At 36.3% G+C, this 21,990-nt stretch overlaps 1 protein-coding gene across 1 annotated transcript in view; it reads left to right on the forward strand.

Annotated features, from left to right (window-relative positions):
• The window catches only part of MALRD1 (MAM and LDL receptor class A domain containing 1), a 456,545-nt gene extending 439,652 nt beyond the window's left edge, over positions 1-16,893 (forward strand). The window contains 3 exon segments of the mRNA XM_069458846.1: positions 15,581-15,656; positions 16,814-16,868; positions 16,871-16,893. Of these exon segments, the coding sequence (XP_069314947.1) occupies positions 15,581-15,656; positions 16,814-16,868; positions 16,871-16,893 (154 nt within the window).
• The last annotated feature ends 5,097 nt before the right edge of the window (positions 16,894-21,990 follow it).

The following is a 21,990-nucleotide window of genomic DNA, read 5'->3' on the forward strand; positions in this document are numbered from 1 at the left end:
TAAAAACAACACTGTCTGGGACTCAGTGGTTGTAATTTTATTTACTGCTAAATTTCTGGAAAGCAGAGACAACATTGTTTGTCTTGCAACTTGCCTAACACATGATGGGCATTTTGTAAATAACATCGACAGCAGATACAAAATCAGGTGGCTGGGACCTGCAGATTTGCAGCCATCAAAGTCTTGGAATTCAGGCTTTATGGGCTCATTATATTTAAGATATAGAATGAGTGATACCAACTCTCTCTTTCAGACTCATAGTGAATAAGGAGGACTTATTAGCTGAAGGGGGTAAAACAAATTTCCAGAGCTGCTGGGCTTACTTCTTCTTAACCATAAAAATAAAACATAAAAAGGGAAGACTTTCACAAAGGCTAAGTTCAAAAGTGGTGTCCTCTGTCAGTCTTCCCAGATCGCCCCCATGAAGAAGTAATTACTCCTATCCCTGAGCTTAGTTCTCAAGCTTGTTTTCGCTCATCACATTGCCTTTCAGGTGAGTGTCTCCCAAAACAGATTGTGAGCATCTTGGTGGCAGGATCTTTGTCCTATTCATATTTATGTGCCCAAGCTCGACAAATGGCAGATAGGAATTAATCTCAGTATGTATTTGTTAAACCTAATTTCTCAGCCTCTCTATAATAGGAGATTGGAGCCCAAATAAACACTCTTCTTTTTTTTACTTTATTATTTTTTAAAGATAGGGTCTTGCTCTGTCACCCAGACTCGAATGAAATGGCATCATGATAGCTCATTGCAACCTCAAACTCCTGAGCTCGAGCAATCCTCCTGCCTTAGCCTCCTGAGTAGTTGGGACTACAGGTGCACACCACCACACCAGGCTAATTGTCTTAATTTTTTTAGAGATGGGGTCTCGCTATGTTGCCCAGGCTGGTCTCAAACTCCCTCAAACTCCTGGCTTTAAGGGATCTTCCTGCTTCAGCCTCCCAAAGTGCTGGGATTACAGGTACAAGCATCACGCTTGGCCCCAAATAAACATTTTATGTTACAAAATCAATACTTTAATTGGCCTTAATGCCCCAGAATTTATTTATTTTTATTTATTTATTTATTTATTTATTTATTTTTTGAGACAGAGTCTCACTCTGTTGCCCGGACTAGAGTGAGTGCCGTGGCGTCAGCCTAGCTCACAGCAACCTCAAACTCCTGGGCTCAAGCGATCCTCCTGCCTCAGCCTCCCAAGTAGCTGGGACTATAGGCATGTGCCACCATGCCCGGCTAATTTTTTCTATATATATATTTTAGTTGTCCAGCTAATTTCTTTCTATTTTTAGTAGAGACGGGGGTCTCGCTCTTGCTCAGGCTGGTCTCGAACTCCTGACCTCGAGTGATCCACCCACCTCGGCCTCCCAGATTCCTAGGATTACAGGCGTGAGCCACCGCGCCCAGCCTGCCCCAGAATTTATTTATACAAGACTCCTTGCAAATGAGTCTAAAAGTTGGGATATCATTGTTGGGTACTCTTGAGGAGTTTTCTTCAAACTTGACTGATCTTTCCATTCTAGAGAACCTGAAAAGAAATCTAAAGGCATACCAATGAGGTCTACCTGCATGACCCTTGGCAGAGTCATTATTGGGGTCAGTGCAGGGCTACAAAATCAGTCCATGATCAAAAGCTTGAATCCTAGAATATTAGTGAAGGACAGGAAGGAGTACCAAAAACCGATGAGATTAAATATTCATAATTTATGGAAGAAACTGAGTGTAAAAAACGTTGAGTATTTCAGGGAAGCAGGAAATTGAATTTTGTTAAAAGAGGGACTATGCTCAGTCTGTCCAATATTGTCCTCACTCTGTACTATTTTATTTAAGTGTCCATAAGTGTGACAGATTCTGCCCTGAAGTTACTGAAAAGCAGTGCCTGGCATTTGACAACCTAATTACCAATCTTATTTATAAGGATATTGTTACTCTTGTTCTATTTTTCTTAGACCGTTTGCAAATGAGTGCATGTTGAACCCTTGTCAAGAAAGTAAGTCATATTTATCAATGGAACAACATTAGAAATTTTACATGAATTTAAAAAGGATTTCATATTTTAACTAAATACTTCATACTTCTTCAATTCCCTGATCATTTAAGATGTTATTTGACCATACAAAATCAGTTTTCATGCAGTGTATCAGGAACATAAGTCTTGAATAATGCAAGCTTCGTTAGTGTGTATACATGTGTCTATGTGTTGTTGTTGCTAAGCATGCCAAGTTGTTCTAAATCTATTATCATTGGACACAAACTCCAAACAGTCTAAAAAATAAAATCTGTATAAATTATGTGAAAACCACTTTACTATGTAACAGCCCCATGTTGTAATTATTTGATCTGACAACAGCCATTTCACCATTATCATGTCACTGATACCTCTCTGTTTGGCAGAGATAGTTCCCGGAGCAGGAGTTGAAGTATTTTTCAGCATTTTCCCTCTGTTCTCTGTAAATCTTTCATAGCAAGAAGACAGCATTTCTGTCCTTGACATTTCCTGGCTGTATTTTTTCCTTGTATTCAAACAATCAGAGTAGATAATGTGTTATATGACAATCAGAGGTGCTTCTTGAAAGAGGTAACTTGTGTAAATGAAGAAAGACAGGAAAGCAGTAAAGATAACGGAGGTGTTTTATTATTAGTAAGTTATATAGTTTTACCATGGCATGTAGCAAATATATTCAGCACCTTTGACAAGAGAATCAATAATGTTACTAAAGGGAAGAGAATGGGGTAGGAGGAAAATCAGTTCTTGATTTTTTTTTTTAATAACTGCTTTTTTATCCTCCTGATAGCCTCTTCTTTGCTTTCAAATCTTCTGTCACATTATTTCTCCTTGAAAGCATCCTTAGGGACACTCCTACAACTTCCACAATCTGTTTACTGTATTGGAATTTCAAGCTCACTAATGAATCAAGGCCCTTCAAAAACCAGTTTATTTTCATCTTTGAAAAAAAGAAGAAACACATAAGTCAGAAACTCTTAGCAATTCATTCATGTGTTTGTTGGCAAACACGTATTAAGCACCTATTATGTGCTAGTCACTATGTGAGGGATTGGGAATATAAAAATAAGTAATAGTTTACATTCTAATGGAGGATTTATATAGAAAAGCAAATAATCTCAATACTGTAATAAGTATTTATCAAACACATAGAGTCACTTCATAGAAAGCACTGGAAAAGTAGAGGCAGTCTTTGCTTTGGAAGTAAAGATAATATGGTAGGGAGGTGGAGAAAGGATTAGTAGGTCCAAATATAGACTCATGGATTGAAATCCAACAAGAAACAGAGGAAGAAGAGCATCCCAAGAAAACAAAATGACATTCAGAAATCTATATAAAATGCTAATTGTGTCCATGTGTGCTTATAATTTCTGGTTTTTAAGTAGGTTGTTTTAAAATAGCTACAAGAAAATGTAATTTTATCGCTTTTTTCAATTTTTCTATTAAGTCTTATAAGCGGAAATTATTCACAGATTCAGAGGAGTTTTAACTAAATGTATTAGTAAATCCAAAATGGGATGTACTTAAAAGAACTTGTAGATATTCAGGAGTCATGATGAAATAAGACCATTTTTCCAGACAGGTTCTTACATACAGTTGTTAAGTTTAAATTGTCTAAAAAGATTTAGGAAGAAGGAAGTAGCTAGGCTATTGCTAAAGGAAATCACAAAGGCTGATAATTAACTTCAACACTGAATTAGGTTTCAAACAGATTTAAGTGCCTAAAAGAATTCAAAAGAGGAATTAGAGTGAGTTTTCACATAGAGCAATTTACATGGAAAAATATTTCATTCTGATCAAAGAAAGTTATAAAGTACCTGGTCCTTTCCAACTGTAGGGCTTGAGGTGTCATGTTCATAAGGAGAAAGGAAGAAAAAAGAATATTTTCAGAAGATATAGCTAGCAAAATCTTAGTGAATGAAAACTAGAAGTCCACGTAAATGTGTATTTACTCATATTCAAACACCTCCTGTTGGTAGAATAGAGCCATTCAAATTACGTATAGTGAAGGACTAGCTCTGTTTTTGTTTTTGTTTCCAGTCCATCATATACCAATGCTTTTGTAAAATATAATAAAGAATTATTAGAAAAATGAAAAATTAGAAAAATTTTGCACAGACACAAAATACTGGTCCGAGTTTCTTACTCTTAGCATCAACAGACATAACATTACTCTGTCAAACTGCTATGGATGTTTCTAAATATTTATTCTCAATTTTCATACTTATGTCATCATGGAACAATAACCAGATAAGACCAAAACCATACATAAACCACACCCTGAGTAGCTCTGTAGTAGAATATAAGGTATATAGTCAGGGCTCTAGCAATGTTTCCTAAATAAATTGGGTATGTATGCAATTTGTTAAGTGTTGACACATTTCAACAAAAAAAATCTCATCAGTCAAGTCTTTAAAGTATTGGGAAGCTGTCATGCTCATGGTGGAACACAGTAGTTTTTCAAAATTCTAATTTTTGTTTTTAAACTCAAATTTTCTCATCAGCAATAGATACTATCAGGTATTTTCTTTGACGTAAGAGACTTGCTTCATTTAATTTTATGAAAATGTCTGCCAAATGCCCTAGTCTGAATAACCATAGTTTTTCTTTCAGTGTTTTTTTTCCTGAAAAAAGTGTGGTTAGTTTAGTGTGCTTTTCCACAAGACAACATATGCTTCAATATCCCATGAAAATGCTTTATATGTCTGCATTGCGGAATATTAAAATGATTTGTACTGAAGAGTTGAGAATTAATATGATTAATAATATTTGCTGCTTTATCAAAGGTGTTTTGAAGTGTAACTGCCTTTGTAAAAAGTTTACTGGAAGCACACGGTGGTGAAGAATAACAATGTACAATTTGGTACCCTGGCCTTAACCAGTGCTAAGATGCCAGCAGTTGTCTCTTCCGTTGCATTTGCACTGTCGGTGCAAATATCAACCCAGTGAAAGTTCTATTATAATAAAAATTCACTGATCTAGCTTGAACTTTGAGTGAAGCTTTTACCCATGTGTCTTATTATTAATATGAAAATAATTTTGAATTTGTAGAAACTCAGAAAGGGTCTTAGGACCTCCAGCGGTTCACAGACCACGCTTTGAGAAACAGTGCCCTATACCACTAAATATTCTAGCATTACTTGAAAGGGCTCTGTATTGCTGTCTCAAGTATATGCAGCATCATTTAACCATTCTCCTATTATTAGACATTGAGGTTATATTAATATCTAATTTTTCATTATTATCAATATTTTTTGGTGAACTTCTTTTTATATGAATCTTTGTCTTCCTATTTCCTAAAGATTGACTCTTAGTAATTTTACTAGGTCAAGAAATATTTTCAGAGTGTGCTATCAAATATACCTCCAAAGGGACTCTTCTGCTCCACATCTGGTTTACATTAGGTGGTTGTGAATTTGCTAACACTGCACTCGAGAAGCAGAGTGAAGACCGAGCTCCCCTTGGCAGCATGGGTTTTCCTTAAGGTTACGTTACAGAAACCTGGGTCAGCTTTATTCATACTAATTGCATCCATATTCCGGGGCATGTTCCTGTTAAAGTGCTCTGCCACAGCAAGAATGCTTAAACAGTGACAAGTTTTGTGGTCAACATATTTATTTCCTGCCTAAAAAGAGTGGAAAAAAAAAATACAGCAGCTGCTGTATCATGTGAATGAGTTTAGCAAAATTTGGTATCCCAACTGTTTGGTTTTGTGACCCTTGATGATTAATCTTTTCCTTTTCTTTTGTGGCATTTCTGGTTGTGTTTGCAAACCTAATTCGTTCTGAACTTTTTCACCCAAACATTTGGTGCAGTTTGTTTTTTAAGGACTTGGAGATGAAAATGTGAGCTCATGAATATACCCCCCTAATTTATTCTTGCTTTTCAAATTGGCTGGCTTTATTTATTTTTCCCCCCAGATTGTTTGCTTTATTTCTTAAAAAAACAAACAAACGAAGTCGTCTTGCCAGTGGTAGAGGCCATCATATAGCTTACTATTTCCATTTTTTTTCCTTGTGATTTCTTCTTTTTGTTTGTCTTTTAGCAGTAGGCAGAAAACATGGTATTTTATGGGAGTATATACTGGTGAGAATAGGTTGATTTCATAGACTCAATTTGTTCTTTCTTATGGTAACTTATGTGCAATTTTATTCTACCTATAGATTCTTATAACTTATCTAATGTGTCACACTGTAATTATGCACCATAAATTATAAGCTTGGTGTTGACTTTTTTATGATAAGCATGAACATATGAAAATGTACCCAAAATCAAATTCCCTGAGGCACAGTTGTGTTTCAAGGTCTCCATTATATCTCCCCTTCGCTCCTTGCCAACACCTTCTCCTGGAGAGCTTTTACTGAAGCACATGTTGGCATAGTTTCAGCCTGACATTTTGAAAGGTAATAATTGAAATAACCTGGTGAAACCCATTGCTAGTTTTCCTAAAATAATGTTGTCGGGGACCGTTATTTTGTTACACTAGATTAAAGTAACAGGCTCCATGCAATAAATGTTTTATCTCTTGAGTTAGAGAAGATGTGCTTCTAAGCACCTGACTTATTTGTTTGCCCTTGAAAATATAGCCTGTGTGATTGATTTTCCTGTTTAAATTTGAATTCTAGAATATTAAAGTCAAAGTAGTATCCTACCTTTAATAAATATACAGACTTGGTCAATACCCATTTCATGTACCAACCATTTTGTTACCTCTGGCTCAGTTCTGTTTTCGTGTTCTCAGATATCTTTTCTCCAGCTTCTTACCTACATATCATTTGTTTTAACTTCTTTTATTGCTCTTATTATTTTTTCACAAAGTGACATAAATATATCTTTATTGCAAAAAGGACAAAATAGTGTCTAAATTTTAAAATTTGTGATTACTGTCCGTAAAAACAGTCTATTCAAAGAGGCTAAAATTTGGACTGCAAATGGTCAGAGATCAGGTGTAAAGTAAAACTTGTCTCAGGTTTTGAGAAAAGAAAGATGATACATGTGAATCATTTGGCACTGACAGTTACGTAGGAAATTCAATGCATCAACTCTTTTAACTACAAGTTAAAAATCAACAAGTAAACAAACAAAAAAAAAAACCCCTATTTCTCTAGGTTATAAAACCAGGGAGGAAAAGAAAAGGAACATAACTCATTGATTTTGAATATCAGACAGTAGAAAAAAGTTAGTACTCTGGTTAGGAAGCAAATAAACATTTCTAAAAAGATCTTGGCAGAGAGAAATATGCATAATGAGCATTAAAGATAAATATTAATGTGAGTAAAAGTGGAAATGCAGAAATATTTTATTTTTATGAGGATTTTGTATTATATTTTACTTTTACCTGACATATTGGCACATTCAGAAAGCCTTCATATCCCTTAAATCTTAAGACTGGAAACATTTGGGAAAACCTAATTGAAGAGTTTAAAATAACAGAGGTGGAAATGGGGAATGTGGAATTGAGATTTACTTCTCTGGGACACTCCAGATTCACCATTAATCAGGCTAAACAAAATTTAATGTAATAGGCATGACTCCAGAATAAATGAATTCTTTTTCCACCAGTGAAATGATTGTATTTCATAATTTAGACTCATCAATGTTACAAGCACTTTTATGGTAAGAAAACATCTGTCCCCCATACTAACAAATCAAATACTTCATAACCTAAAAATTCACTTGAGAAGAACCCCAATTTTACCCAGGAATGTTCCATATCCCTCATTTTTCAGAGTTACATATGAGAAACACAGGTCTTTGTTTTCAAAATATTGTGAAATGTGTGATTAATACCACATTGATTTTTCTCCAGTTATATGGCTTTTTCAGTTTCCATGTAATAGAAAGAGATAGAAAGGCCATACTGAATCTACCCTACTCTGCTTATCTTCAGGGAAGCCCCCAACCTACTCCTCTGGGTGGTCACTTAACCAGTTGGAAAAAAAATGGAAGGAGCCAGAGGATAAATGTCGGCTCCTGGCCACTTAAAGTCCTGGGCTAAGTGGAACAGGAAGCTAAGTACAAATGTGGCTCTATTAGAACAATAGTGAAAAGTGAATTGTCTTTCCTCTCTGGGGGTTTATGAAATATACTGTAGAGGCAGGGGAGGAGGGGATAGAGTAGAGGGTGGCTAGTGAACTTCATTCCATTGTTAAGCCTTCAGACTATAGGATATTATTAAGCTATTCTTTCTACAAATATTCATTTGACTCCTGCTGTATTCCTGGCACTGCACTAGGTGCTGTGATAGATGAAGAAACCAGATAAGTTCCTTATCCCCCGGAGGACTTATAGTCTAATGGGGAAAGAATTTCAGTTGCCCCATCTGTAAAAAAGATAAAGACAAGATAATTGGCAAGGACCTTTCTAGCTCTAAATTGATAAATCTATTTTTTAAAAACTTAAAAGTACTACAGTGGTTATTATTACTAATTTTGACACCTCCTTATTCTTTGTCCTTATCCCAATGTCCTTTCATTGATCCCAAACTTTGGGTTAATGAGAAAGAAGTAGGAAGCTCAAAAGAAGATGTAAATGATAAAAGGGTGAAAGAATTAAAAAAAGAAGGTAAAGAGAATAGCACCCAACTATTGGTGGGCATCTACTTGTGGCAGGCACTTTAGAAACATGTCATTTCACCTAGGAGACAGAAGCCAGCAGCTGCCACCTTCTAAAAAGAAGTTCTACAAGTAGGAGCCATATATTGATCAACTTTGTTAGTCCAGGCCCTAGTGCAGTGTTTAGGACATAATATATGCCCCAGAAAGGCTGGTTTGATTTTAATAAATAGGTATGTAAAATGATAAATAACATAAACAACATTCTGTCATTTCACCATCTTAAGGAGTGAGTCACTACATTTTAAAGCATGAGTTCCTGTCAAGTATTTAACTCGTGACAATTATGTCTTGGATATTAGGATATTGTCTGGTATCTCAGAAACAATATTTAGAAATCAGTGCATTAGTGGAAACATGAGAGCAGATTTCTCTGCACACACATGCACAGCAAATACCTTTTCACAGATAAATTATAATGTTGATCCCTTCACATCACTTTAATAGCTGCATTATGATTGTCCTAATTTCAGAAAGTGTGGGTCTCCATACTTTAGAGTGGACAGGTGTTTACACTAAAGTTTTATAACACAATCCACCTGTATGTAACAAGAATTCCCATCCATGACCCTCTCAAATGGTATTCTCTTTTACTTTAAAAACTTTTACTAAACGTTTTGAGCTCCTTTTTCTCTGAGCACTTTCTAAGGCTACTTTTAAATATGAACATATTGTAATGGCTTTAATCCCAAGAGATAGGAGTGGGTATTATTGGGAGTTTGGTGGATTTGACCAAGTAGGCTGAAGAGCTTCTCAGACACACCAAATGACTTACTTGTAAATTAGAGAAAAACATCTGTTGTTAAGAAAAAGAAATTAAATCACCTATTGATCGTTAAAAATGGCAATCAATTTAGTAAATAAAATTAATAGGAAACACGCTATAAGACAAATTATAAATGTGGATTAAAAATATTCATAAATTTGCAATTGTGTAAAAAGATGTTCATTTTTAACTCTAGGCCCATCAGTAGGAACATTGTCCTGTCACTCTGTCCTAGATACTTCAACATACAGAGTGACAGTGAGGCTCACTGCCACCTTTCTTTCCTTTCAACCTAGATAAAGGTTTATTCTGTTACCTGGTGTATCGATGTTCACTTTAAGTAGCAATCAGAGTCTACCCTACAACTGTCCACACATTGCCATAATAATTTTCCCCATACACTAGCATTAGAATTTAGTTTTATTAAAATTAGTTTTATTAGAATTTATTAAACTAGGAATAAATATGTTTATCAAAATTAAACCTTTACCAAAGGAATTAGACAAGAAAAGGAAATAAAAGACATTCAGATTGGAAAGAAAAAATTAAAAACCCTCCATTCACAAATGATATGATTTTGTACATAAAAAATTTCCAAGAATCCACAAGAAACCAACTAGAGCTAATAAATTAATTCAGTGAAGTTGCAAGGTGCCAGATTAACATTCAGAAATCTAATTGTACTTCTACACACCAGCAGTGAATAATGAGAAAAGGAAATCTGGAAAGCAATTCCATTGAAAATAGCATCTGAAAGAATAAAATACCTGGGAATAAATTTAACAAGGGAGGTGCAATATTTATACAATTAAAATTGCAAAACATGACTGACAGAAATTAAGTAAGACCTAACTAAATGGAAAGACATCCTGAATTCATGGAAAGGAAGATATTATTGTCAAAATGTCAGTACTAACCAGAGCAATCTACAGATTCAAATCTATCTTTAACAAAATTCCAACAGCCTTTTTTGCAAAAATGGAAAACAAATCCTCAGATTCTTATGGAATTTCAAGGCACAAAATAACCAAAACAGACTTGAAAAAGATAAAGTTGGAGAACTCAAACCTCCCAATTTCAAAACATACCACAGAACTAATAAAACAGTGCAGTATTGGCATAAGAATAAACATACAGATCAATGGAATAGAATTGATAGTCCAGACATCAACCCATACATCTGTGATTTGATGTTTGACAACAATGCCAAGTCTATTCAGCGGAGAAACAATAGTCTCTTCAAAAGATGGTGTTGGCCCTATGGAAAGCATTATGGAGATACCTTAAACAGATTCAAGTAGACCTACCATTCAATCCAGCAATCCCATTATTGGGCATCTACCCAGAGGAACAAAAGTCATTCTATAAAAAAGACACCTGTACCCAAATGTTTATAGCAGCACAATTCACAATTGCAAAGATGTGGAAACAACCCAAATGCCCATCAATTCATGAGTGGATTAGTAAATTGTGGTATATGTATACCATGGAGTATTACTCAGCTATAAAAAATAACAGTGATATGGAGTCCCTTTTGTTCTCCTGGATAGAGTTGGAACCCATTCTATTAAGTGAAGTATGCCAAGAATGGAAAAACAAACACCACATGTACTCACCAGCAAATTGGTTTCCCTGATCATCAGCTAAGTGCACATTTGGAAATAACACCAATTGGGTATCGGACTGAGGTTGGGGGTGGGGAGAGGTGATGGGTGTATACCTACATGATGAGTGCATTGCGTGCTGTCTGGGGAATGGTCACGCTTAAATGTTCTGACTCGGGGGAGATGGGGAGCGGGGGGAGGGGATGGGTGTATAACTACATGATGAGTGCAATGCGCACTGTCTGGGGAATGGACACACTTGAAGTTCTGACTTGGGGGGATGGGCGGGACATGGGCAGTGTATGTGGCCTGAACTTTTGTACCCCCATGATGATAAGCTGAAATAAAAAAAAAAAAAAAAAGATGGTGTTGGGACGACTGGATTTTGACATGGAAAAGAATGCAGTTGAAACCTTATCTCACACCATATACAAAAATTAACTCAAAATGGGTGAGAGACCTAAATGTAACAGCTAAAACCATAAAACATTTCAAAGAAAACATAATGGTAAATCTTCATGACCTTGGCTTTAGAAATGGAGTCTTTTTTAAATGTGACAGAAACTTAAATAGATATGTACACACCAATATGCAGGTAGCATTACTCACAATAGCCAAAAGATGGAAATAATCCAAGTTTTCATCAACAAATGAATAGATAAACAAAATTTGGCATATACATACAATGGAATATTATTCAGCAATAAAAAGAATTGAAGTTCTGATACATGCTACAATAAGTATGAACCTTGAAAACATTATGCTAAGAGAAATAAGCCAGACACAAAAGCACAAATATTGTATGATTCCACTTATGTGGGATACCTAAAATAGGCAAATTTATAGAGATAGAAAGTAGATTAAAGGATAGCAGGAGGCCGGGCGTGGTGGCTCACGCCTGTAATCGTAGCACTCTGGGAGGCCAAGGCAGGTGGATTACTCAAGGTCAGGAGTTCGAGACCAGCATGAGCAAGAGTGAGACCCCGTCTCTACTAAAAATAGAAAGAAATGATCTGGCCAACTAAAAATATATATAGAAAAAAAAAATTAGCCAGGCATGGTGGCGCCTGCCCGTAGTCCCAGCTACTCGGGAGGCTGAGGCAGGAGGATTGCTTAATCCCAGGAGTTTGAGGTTGCTGTGAGCTAGGCTGATGCTACGGCACTCACTCTAGCCTGGGCAACAGAGTGAGACTGTCTCAAAAAAAAAAAAGAAAAAAAAAGGATAGCAGGAGTTGGTTGGAGAGGGGAATGGGACGTTAATGCTTAATGGCTATGGAGTTTCACTTAGAAGGGATGAAAACAATTTGGAAATAGTGATGATGGTAGCACAACATTGTGAATGTAATTAATGGCACTGAATTGTATACTTAAAAATGATTAAAATGGCAAATTTTATACAATATATATTTTACAATTTTTTAAAGTAATTAAAAATTAATAAAATTATTATTACCAAAAACCATTGAATTGTGTACTTTAAATGTGTAATTGTATGGCATGTGAATTATATCTTAATAAGGCTGTTAAAAACAAATAATATAAAATAAACATTCACCTCAAAGTCATGTTTACTGGATGCAACATAGATGGGTTTTGTTTTATGCTGTTTGTTTTACTTCTTTGCCCATTTATAATAATTTCAGACTAATTACTATAAACACCTCCATGTTTTTATCAACACTAAAACAATTCTGTCAGTTAATAAGCCATAAAGTAAATTCCTTTATAGGTATACATATGCTCGCTAAATTAAAATTGGAAATTCCTGTCAGAATTATCTTAGTTTTGCACTGACATATGTTTCTTATAGCACATTCAGAATGCCACCTTGTATAGTGTCTGCACATATTGGATATAAGAAGGAAATTAATAATAATTTAAGCAAATGAATGATAAATTATGGGAGGAAAACATATGATCCATGGAACTTCCTTCCCTCTACTCAGAATTTCTAAGTTAATTCTTTGCTTATTCGTACAGGTGATTATATTCTTTGGAATCCCAACTCTTAGCTGTCTGCCTATTGACAGATATAATATGTTAAATATTGCATTTTTTAACCTAATGCAGACTTAACTATTGCACCATTCAGTGTTAGAACTGGCAGAGCACTTCATAACCAAATGAATATTTTGTTTCCCTCCCATAAGGATCCATCATTTTAAGTAAAATTGCATATATTTGAATATTGAACTTATATAATGGATGAAGATGGAAAATTATGTTCTAGAATTTGAAATAGTAAATGTATGGAATGACACTAGAAATTTCCTTAATGGAAGCATCCGTGGGTGATATGTGATATTTTACCTTATAAACAAGAAAGACATTAAGAATTAAGTCTAATAATCCAGGGATTATTGGAATGGAAGACATACCTTTGATCTGGGAAAAATAGAATTAGTTTGAGACTAATAAACAAATTTTGAAGTAGGAAGGATTTATCATTGCTCACATTCCGATACTCATGCTGCAACCCTTTCCTTTTTTTATTACAACTTCATGTCTTTACCCTTAAATGTCATCTTCCTTCTTTGTATTTACCCAATTCCTTTTTTTTTTTTCTTTAGCAGCATCACTTTCTTGGTAGTTACCCGATTCTTGCAGGCCACACACCTTCAAATGCTTTTTTCTTTCATTTTAGTAGAAAATTATTTATGAAATAAAATGAGAAGAAAAGTAGCTTCAATAACTGAATAAACAGGTCTGGAAATTTTACCGATTTACCTGACTTCTGCCTGCCAGTCTTGGTCTGGCTCATCTGGGGGCCCAGCAGTTTATAGCCAAAAATAATTGCCTCATATCAAGATCATTTGTGTTGTTTGTGCCTCACTTCCATCCGACTGACTGCCAAGCTGGTCGCTCCAGTTCCTGGTTGTCTGCTCAGATTTTGGACCATCTGTCCTGTCTAGCCCTGTGGTTTTGCTTTCCTCTTGCTTCCTGATTTCATGCCTGATTTCAGCCCCTATTAATTTTTCTGAGCTCTTGGTGTCTGTGGCTTTCCCATCTTTATCTACCTTCTAATTTCCATTTTGTTTTGATAGTCTTTACTTCCATGTTCAATCTTTCCTGTATCAGCCTTTGTTTTGGCATTTCAACTCATTTCAAAACTGCCCTTCACTCCTTATTAAGTCTCAACTTTGGGAACAACCTTCCCAGGGCTCACGCCCTAACCATGCTATGCACTGAGCTTACTACTGTGAGGACTTTAGACTAACTTGTCTTGGCATTAATGAAGGCCAAGAGTCAAACACAACTTACTCAAATGATTGGAACAACTCATAAGTATTCAGTTAGTGGTTAAGGAATTAACAGATGCTCGTTGACTCATTTAAGGGTGTATCTATGACTGTTTTCAAATAATAGCCCACGGAATAGCTGCATGCGGCCCCATTCATCAATACCCAAAATGTAGCCTCAGTGAGGGTGAAATATTTAATCTATTGTGTATTTAAGCCAATTACTTAAAAATAATGGAGATCAGGAAGCTTAGAAGACACTGAATCCATAGGGAGAATGTGTTGCCAGCCAAATGTAATTTTAAGCCAGATTACACTGTTAGGCTCACTAATGCTGTTACTTCTTAGAAAAGGACCATGTGGTTTGATAGATGACAGCAGGAGGTTATGCCTCTGGCAATTTCTTTTCAGAAAGCAAATCAGTAAGAGCTTCCTTTTTACTGCCTTTTCTTCTAGGATTTAGGGGTATATTGCTGACAAACATTGTCATTATACCCTGATGAGACAAAATTATTCATACATCATATACACACCCACATACATGTATGAAATCCTTTATATCTTTAAAAGGGTGTATTTAGTTATTGGTTATGTTGTTTGATGAACAAAAATGATGGACATTTTTATTCCATTAGTAGTTACCAAGTGTTCTAGGGCTGTTTGTCTTCTAAAAAGTCTATTGACTCTTAAGTAATTAAAGTTTAAAAAGAAAATAATCATTCAGGAGTCCAGTTAATGATAGTGAAGTATGCAGATATAGTCTGATATGTGAAATTACCAAGGACATAGCTCTTTATGATTTTCATGAAGGGAAACAATAACAATAAAGGATTCTTCAAAACACATATAAATTTGCTGATGAAAATGTTAAAGACTATGACTCATGTGCTGCAGATCTTTATGACAGATAGTGTCATGGAGAATGGCCTTCAGGGTGTGGTGGTTTGGCAGTACTGCAGTGTAAAACTTCAAGATGGCCATGTCTTTATAACCAGTTCTGCTTCATATTCTTAAAGCATTGTTTTTTCTATTATTGGACCATTTGCATTATTTGAGTAATATTTTAAGAAATCAATATTAAGGCTAACTTTTGCCACTTCTTTTATTTGTCTGAGGTGTTTATTTTTAACATACCTATTCAGAGTTCAAGTTACATTTGCTTTCAAGAATGTGGTTGCCTTGGTGTCCTACAAAAAAAAAAAGAAACCCTTATGGTGATACATGCATGAAAACAAATATGCTGGCTAGAAAAATGTGTCTCTTAACGGTTTCTACCAGACAATAACCTGAAAATGTATCATGGTATATTTAAATACTTAAGTTTCTTTTTTTATGGCCATATGTGCTTTAAGGAAAACTGAAAGAAGTGGTAACTGTGCATTTGTCAATCCCATCTATGGGAATTGGAGTGACTCAGAGAAAACAGAGGTGAGTGGTAACGGTAGCTGTATTATTTTACACAAATGCACAAACACACACATACACATACACATATACATACACACAAAATTACCCAGTGTTGTTTGGACCTGTTTCCATATCATGGCTAAAAGAAATGTTTTAGTGGAGTTATTTCAATTGTGGATAGAAAGGAGTTTCAATCTCTACAAATGTGCCATGAGAATTTTCCATTTCAGGACAGTTTCAGTCTGCTTGTAAAGTGTGTTCAGTGTTAAATGGCTTTATGGTCACTGTTCATAGTCAAAGAGAGCTGACAAATCTGGAAAGTATCAGTTTAATCTACAGAGTATTAGTCAGCTACCCACAGTAAGGATTCATTGAGTGTTCTTCATATTTTATTCTCAAAAACAAAAGGGAGGATAGAGTTCTGTGTTCTTTTTAAATTTAGGGTGGGTAGTCAGGGCCATTAACTGGTAACTTAGAAGAAGAAAAAATAAATTGATTCATTACTTCTTCTTTGGCCATTTTGGGGCTAGCCCTTATTAGTATAATAAAAAGGAGCAAAAAATGGCAAGACAAAGCCTTTTCATCCCCTTAAAAACTTTTTTTTTTTAATTCTTTAAGTCTTTTTTGAGGTAAAATTGACATCTCTACCATCTCTTAAGTCTCTTTTCATCTCTAGGTTCCATTTTCTGTCTTATTTTTTTCTTGCAAATTATTTGTTGAAGAAACCAGCTTGTTTGTCCTATAGAACATCCCATGTTTTAGATTTCTAATGTAGTCTGTAAACGATAATTCCACCAACTTAAAGCCACTTAAATTTTTTTGTTGTTGTTTTTGTTTTGTTTAACATAACTATATTCAATATAGCAGGCTTAGTGAAACCAGCACCAGAGAAGGACTTAGTCAAAATACTGGCCACTGTGTTTCCCCTCCCCACCAGAGGTGAGGATGAGGCAGTGGTACCTATGGCCAGAGGACTCAGGGACACACTTGAGTCTAGGCCTGTGTCAGTAGTTCAAGCAGTGTGGGCTATAGGTGCTGGAGGGAAGAGTCAGAGATGCTCTAGTTATTACTTCAGTGGAAATCCATTGGAAGCTTGCCGCATTCTGTGTGATATTTAAAGAAGTGCCTTATTTTAATGCCTAAAATCCTAACCTTTCAAATGTGGTTTTCTTCTTCAGAGTTCTATCCACTCCTTCTCAAATCCATTATATGGCACAACATCAAGAAGCCTGGAGATGTGTCTCATCATCTCAGATAGCAGCACCAAGATAAAAAATGATCCAATATGTATAGTTTATTCCAGTCTCTGAAATCTGAAAGAAACACATATTTTTTTTTTCTTTCTTTTCTTTTTTTTTTTTTTGAGACAGAGTCTCACTCTGTTTCCCTGGCTAGATTGCCATGGCACCAGCCTAGCTCACAGCAACCTCAAACTCCTGGGGTCAAGCAATCCTACTGCCCCAGTCTCCCGAGTAGCTGGGACTACAGGCACGCGCCACCATGCCTGGCTAATTTTTTTTTTCTGTGTATTTTTAGTTGTCCAGCTAATTTCTTTCTATTTTTTTAGTAGAGATGGGGTCTCGCTCTTGCTCAGGCTGGTCTCGAACTCCTGAGCTCAAACGATCCACCTGCCTCGGCCTCTTAGAGTGCTAGGCTTAGAGGCATGAGCCACCGTGCCCGGCCAAGAAACACATCTTACACAATAGTAAAAAGAAAAAATTCAAAATGCTAGTATAATTATATAACATTTATGAATAAATTTTCTTACTGAATACAGTGAATGTTTTCATGGAATCAGAATCAGTACCTTATCTTCATTGTATATCAGAATATTTTAATAAAATTTCTACTTAATCAAGTTTCTTGTTTTCCTTTGATTTTTATCATGGTTATTTTTTAAGATGTAAATCAGGTTGTTTCTGATCCTGAATATAAAGAAGTTTTAAAATGCTTTTTGTCATACAGCTTAGAAACAAAGGAGAACTGACATACTAACTAGCAGGAATGGACAAATCATAGTAATACTAATCAACATAATCATAAGTAAATATTATTTCTGGACAGACATGGTGGTTCATGACTGTAATCCCAGCACTCTGAGAGGCCGAGGTGGGAGGATTGCTCAAGGTCAGGCATTCAAGACCAGCCTGAGCAAGAGCGAGACCCCATCTCTACTAAAAATAGAAAGAAATGACCTGGACAGCTAAAAATATATATATATAAAAAAAATTAGCCGGGCATGGTGGCATGTGCCTGTAGTCCCAGCTACTCGAGAGGCTGAGGCAGGAGGATCGCTTGAGACCAGGAGTTTGAGGTTGCTGTGAGCTAGGCTGATGCCACGGCATTCTAGCCCAGGCAACAGAGGAAGACTCTGTCTCAAGAAAAAAAAAAAAAAAAAAAAAAAAGCTGGGGATGGTGGTGCCTGCCTGTAGTCCCAGCTACTGGAGAGGCTGAGGTGAGAGAATTGCTGAAGTCTAGGGTTCAAGGTGATAGTGAGTTATGATTGTGCCACTACACTCTAACCTCAAGGACAGAACAAGACCTTTTCTCTAAAAAAAAAAAAAAAAAAAAAGGAAAAATTCTGCATTTTGTAAAAATAAGTGATAAATTATCAGCCCATTCTTACCTTTTTCAAATAAAAAATTTAATACTTTTATATAGATTATAAAAATAATGCTAACATATATGCATTAAGAAGCTTTGAGCTACAAGAAACTGAAAACTCCCTACTCCAATATCTTAAATAATGTGACAATCATTACCCCATACCTCAGGAAATTAGGAGAGAGATCACTTCTTCGGTATTGTAACACCTCCTTGACTGAATTCAGCAAGGAGGTCATGGTTGTTGACAAGTTTCACATCCCGGGCTCTATTCTCAGGTTAGCTCCCCTACAGATTAGATGATGACTACGCAAGATGCACCGCTATCGTGTGCACGATAAAGTTCAGAAGCAGAGAAGGGCCCATTTCTTTCTGGCACTTTTTACCAGCAAGAAAATCCTACCCAACATGCACTACCGGCACAACACTTTTCTTATTGGCTGGGATAAGCGCGGGGAACTCACGCCCAGCCAATGGCTGCAAAGGTGAATAGGCCGCCATGTTGGGCTGAAACGCTTAAATATCCTGCCCGCTGTTCCCGTCTTCCCGGGAAGGTTCCTTCAGGTTCTCGGTTAACTTCACAGAAAAGAATTTCAGGACGTGCCACAGGTAAGCCAAGCAAGCTGTTTTTATTGAAAGATAAAATTGAAAGCAAAAGTGAAAGTACACTCTCTCATGAGTAAGAAAGAGGAGAAGCGGGTAGCCTCGAAAAGAGCGGCTGCACAGAAAGGAAGGGATTTTTTGGTTTCTGAGGGGAGAAATAGTCAAGACTAAGGGTTTTTTACTGAGAATTTGGGTAGTAATTCCTAGAATTGGGCTCCCTCTTGTTAGGGTGTGAAGTCCATACGTGGGGCGTGGGGGAGGGTAATTCTCAGTTATTAGGGTATGCAAAAGTTTATTTATTTTCCTGAAAGAGAGTGGCCAAGAGACACACACAGGGAGGAAAGAAATGTCAGAGGCAAGGAAAGTTGCTTGGTGCTTTTAAAGGGTAGAAACGGCTTTTTTTTTTTTTTCCGTCTGTTTCAGGGGACTGATAGATAACAAAAGCGGCTGTGAAGCTGCTATGTCAGCTTTTTCTGTTTCTCACGTAGGAGATTGATAGCATAAATTAGTTTCTTCTTTTTTTTTTGCCTTTTTATTTTTTTTAAATTATTTATTTGTTTTTTTATTTAGAATATTATGGGAGTACAAACATTTTGGTTACATGTAATGCGTTTGCCCCGCCCAAGGCAGGGCTACAAGTGTGTGCGTCCCCCATACAGTGCGTTGTGCTTCCATTAGTTGTTTAACCCCCGCACCTGACCGGCACCCAGTGGGTACTGCTACCATGTGAACACCTTAGTGTTGGTCTGTTAGTACCAATTTGTTGGCGAGTACATGTGGTGCATGTTTTTCCACCCTTGTGATACCTCTCTTCGAAGGATGGATGGTCTCAGTCTCTGTCCGGGATAATATAAAAGGTGCTAGATCACCATTATTTTTTGTAGTTGAGTAGTATTCCGTGGTATACATCTACCACATTTTATTTTATTTTATTTTTTTCATTCCATGGGTGGTGAGAACATATACCACATTTTATTAATCCACTCATGTATTGATGGGCACTTGGGTTGTTTGCACATCTTTGCAATTGTGAATTGTGTGCTATAAACATTCGAGTGCAGATGTCTTTATCATAGAATTTTTTTTTTCATTTGGATGGATTGCTGGATCCATCCAAATGCTAAAATGGTATTTCTATTTTTAGCTCTTTGCGGTATCTCCAAATTACTTTCCACAGGGGTTGTACTAATTTACAGTCCCACCAGCAGTGTAAGAGTGTTCTAATCTCTCCACGTCCACGCCACCATTTGTTGTTTGCGGACTTTTTGATAAGGGCCATTCTCACTCGAGTTAGGTGATAATATCATTGTAGTTTTGATTTGCATTTCCGTAAGGATTAGAGATGTTGAGCACTTTTTTGTATGTTTGCTGGCCATTATCCTGTCTTGTTTTGAAAAGTTTCTGTTCATGTCCTTCACCCATTTATTGATGAGGTGGTTTTTTCCTTGTTGATTTTCTTAAGCTCTATATAGATTCCTGTTATCAGCCTTTTATCGGATGTGTAGAATGCAAATATTTTCTCCCATTCTGTAGGTTGTCTGTTCGCTCTAACAATAGTTTCCTTGGCTGTGCAGAAGCTTTTTAATTTGACCAGGTCCCATTTGTTATTTTTGTTGTTGTGATTGCTTTGGGGGTCTTCTTCATAAATTCTTTGCCTAGGCCGATGTCTAAAAGAGTATTCCCGACATTTTCTTCCAGAGTTTTCTTCTTTCTTGTTAGCAGGAAGCATCTGGTACCGTCTGTTCGTCTCTTATTGAGGAAGCAAGGGAAGCTTGCACTCCTACTGTCCACTCAGGAACTTTTTCACGGCTGAGAAAGAACTCAGAGATAACAAGTTAGGCCGCATGTGTTTTGTGTTTTAATTAAACAAAGAGTAGTTGTGAGTTTATTTCTGTTTGCTAGTTTATTTTCGTCTGTTAGATAGATTGTTAGGAAGACCATCTGTAACCTACCATTTTTATACTTTATATAGTTGTTTCGGAACTGTTATAGAGATTTCAAGGGCAGAGAACTTTTTAAAACCACAATGCAAATGATATTGTAATAAGCCAAAAAAGTCATGTAAGGTGATCTAGCTAGCTGACAAGCTGGTTGAAGCCTGATTCTTGTCTGGTTATCAGCCACTCTTAGTTAAACTTTAACACCTGCAAACACTCTGCAAGCCCCTGCATCCCGCTCCGCTCCGTAGTTTAGTGGTCTAGTTAGCCCCTGCCTAAGGGTGGTTTATTTCAGCATCTGCTCCCAACTCTGCAAGTCCCTTCATCCAGTTTTAGCCAGGTCTCTACTCTCCTACTCTAACACTGAGGTTGAGAACAGACCTGTGAAGCACATTGTGAGGTAAAGGTAGATACTTAAAGGAAATTGGAGTTAGGAAGGGGATTAGATAGGCAACAATCAGTATCTAAATAGGAATGTTTCTTTTTCTAGTGGTACTCTGCCCCTTCAAGCTAGCGGATTCAGATAGAATGGATTAGCAATCTGCCCTGCCTCTGTATTCAGTGGGGTGGAAAGAAGGAGAAAAAGGTTAGGGCCACTACCACATATCATTTGGGACATTTTTGAGCTCAATGTGAAGTCAATTGTGCAGTGTAACTTTCACTACTATATTATTGCCTTTTGTGAGACTACAGACTAGCAGGAAAATATTATTTTTCATTAACCTTGCAATAAATTAATCTCAAATTTTATCCAAATTAATTTTTGAACCCCACCAACTGCCTAATTTTTTTCTTGCTCTATATTAATATATTTTTCTAATTACTGCTTTCATATTGACATCAAAATTTCTGACTCTGGAAAAATTCACACAAGAAGAGATCAGTAGTAGTAATAGCTATTGATTTTTTTATTGTTGTTTAAGTCTGGCCCCTGGTATTGTGGGACATACGCATTTTTGGAAGTTGCATTTATTTTAGCTTATAACTATTATTCACATATATTCAGGATCTTTGCTTAAGCATACAGAATTCTTTTAAAAAGCCTTGGATTAAAATTCAGCTATGGTCTTAGTAAAGAACTCGAGGCTACTACATGAAAATGCAATTCCTTACAAAAGAGATAATAAAAATGATTATCCAACTGAAATTGGCCTGTTTCACAAAAATATTGAGAGAATTCATGACGTATATGGAGCTCCAGATTTAGTGTA

The sequence above is a fragment of the Eulemur rufifrons genome, chromosome 25 (genome assembly GCF_041146395.1).
Source record: "Eulemur rufifrons isolate Redbay chromosome 25, OSU_ERuf_1, whole genome shotgun sequence".
Classification (NCBI taxonomy): domain Eukaryota; kingdom Metazoa; phylum Chordata; class Mammalia; order Primates; family Lemuridae; genus Eulemur; species Eulemur rufifrons.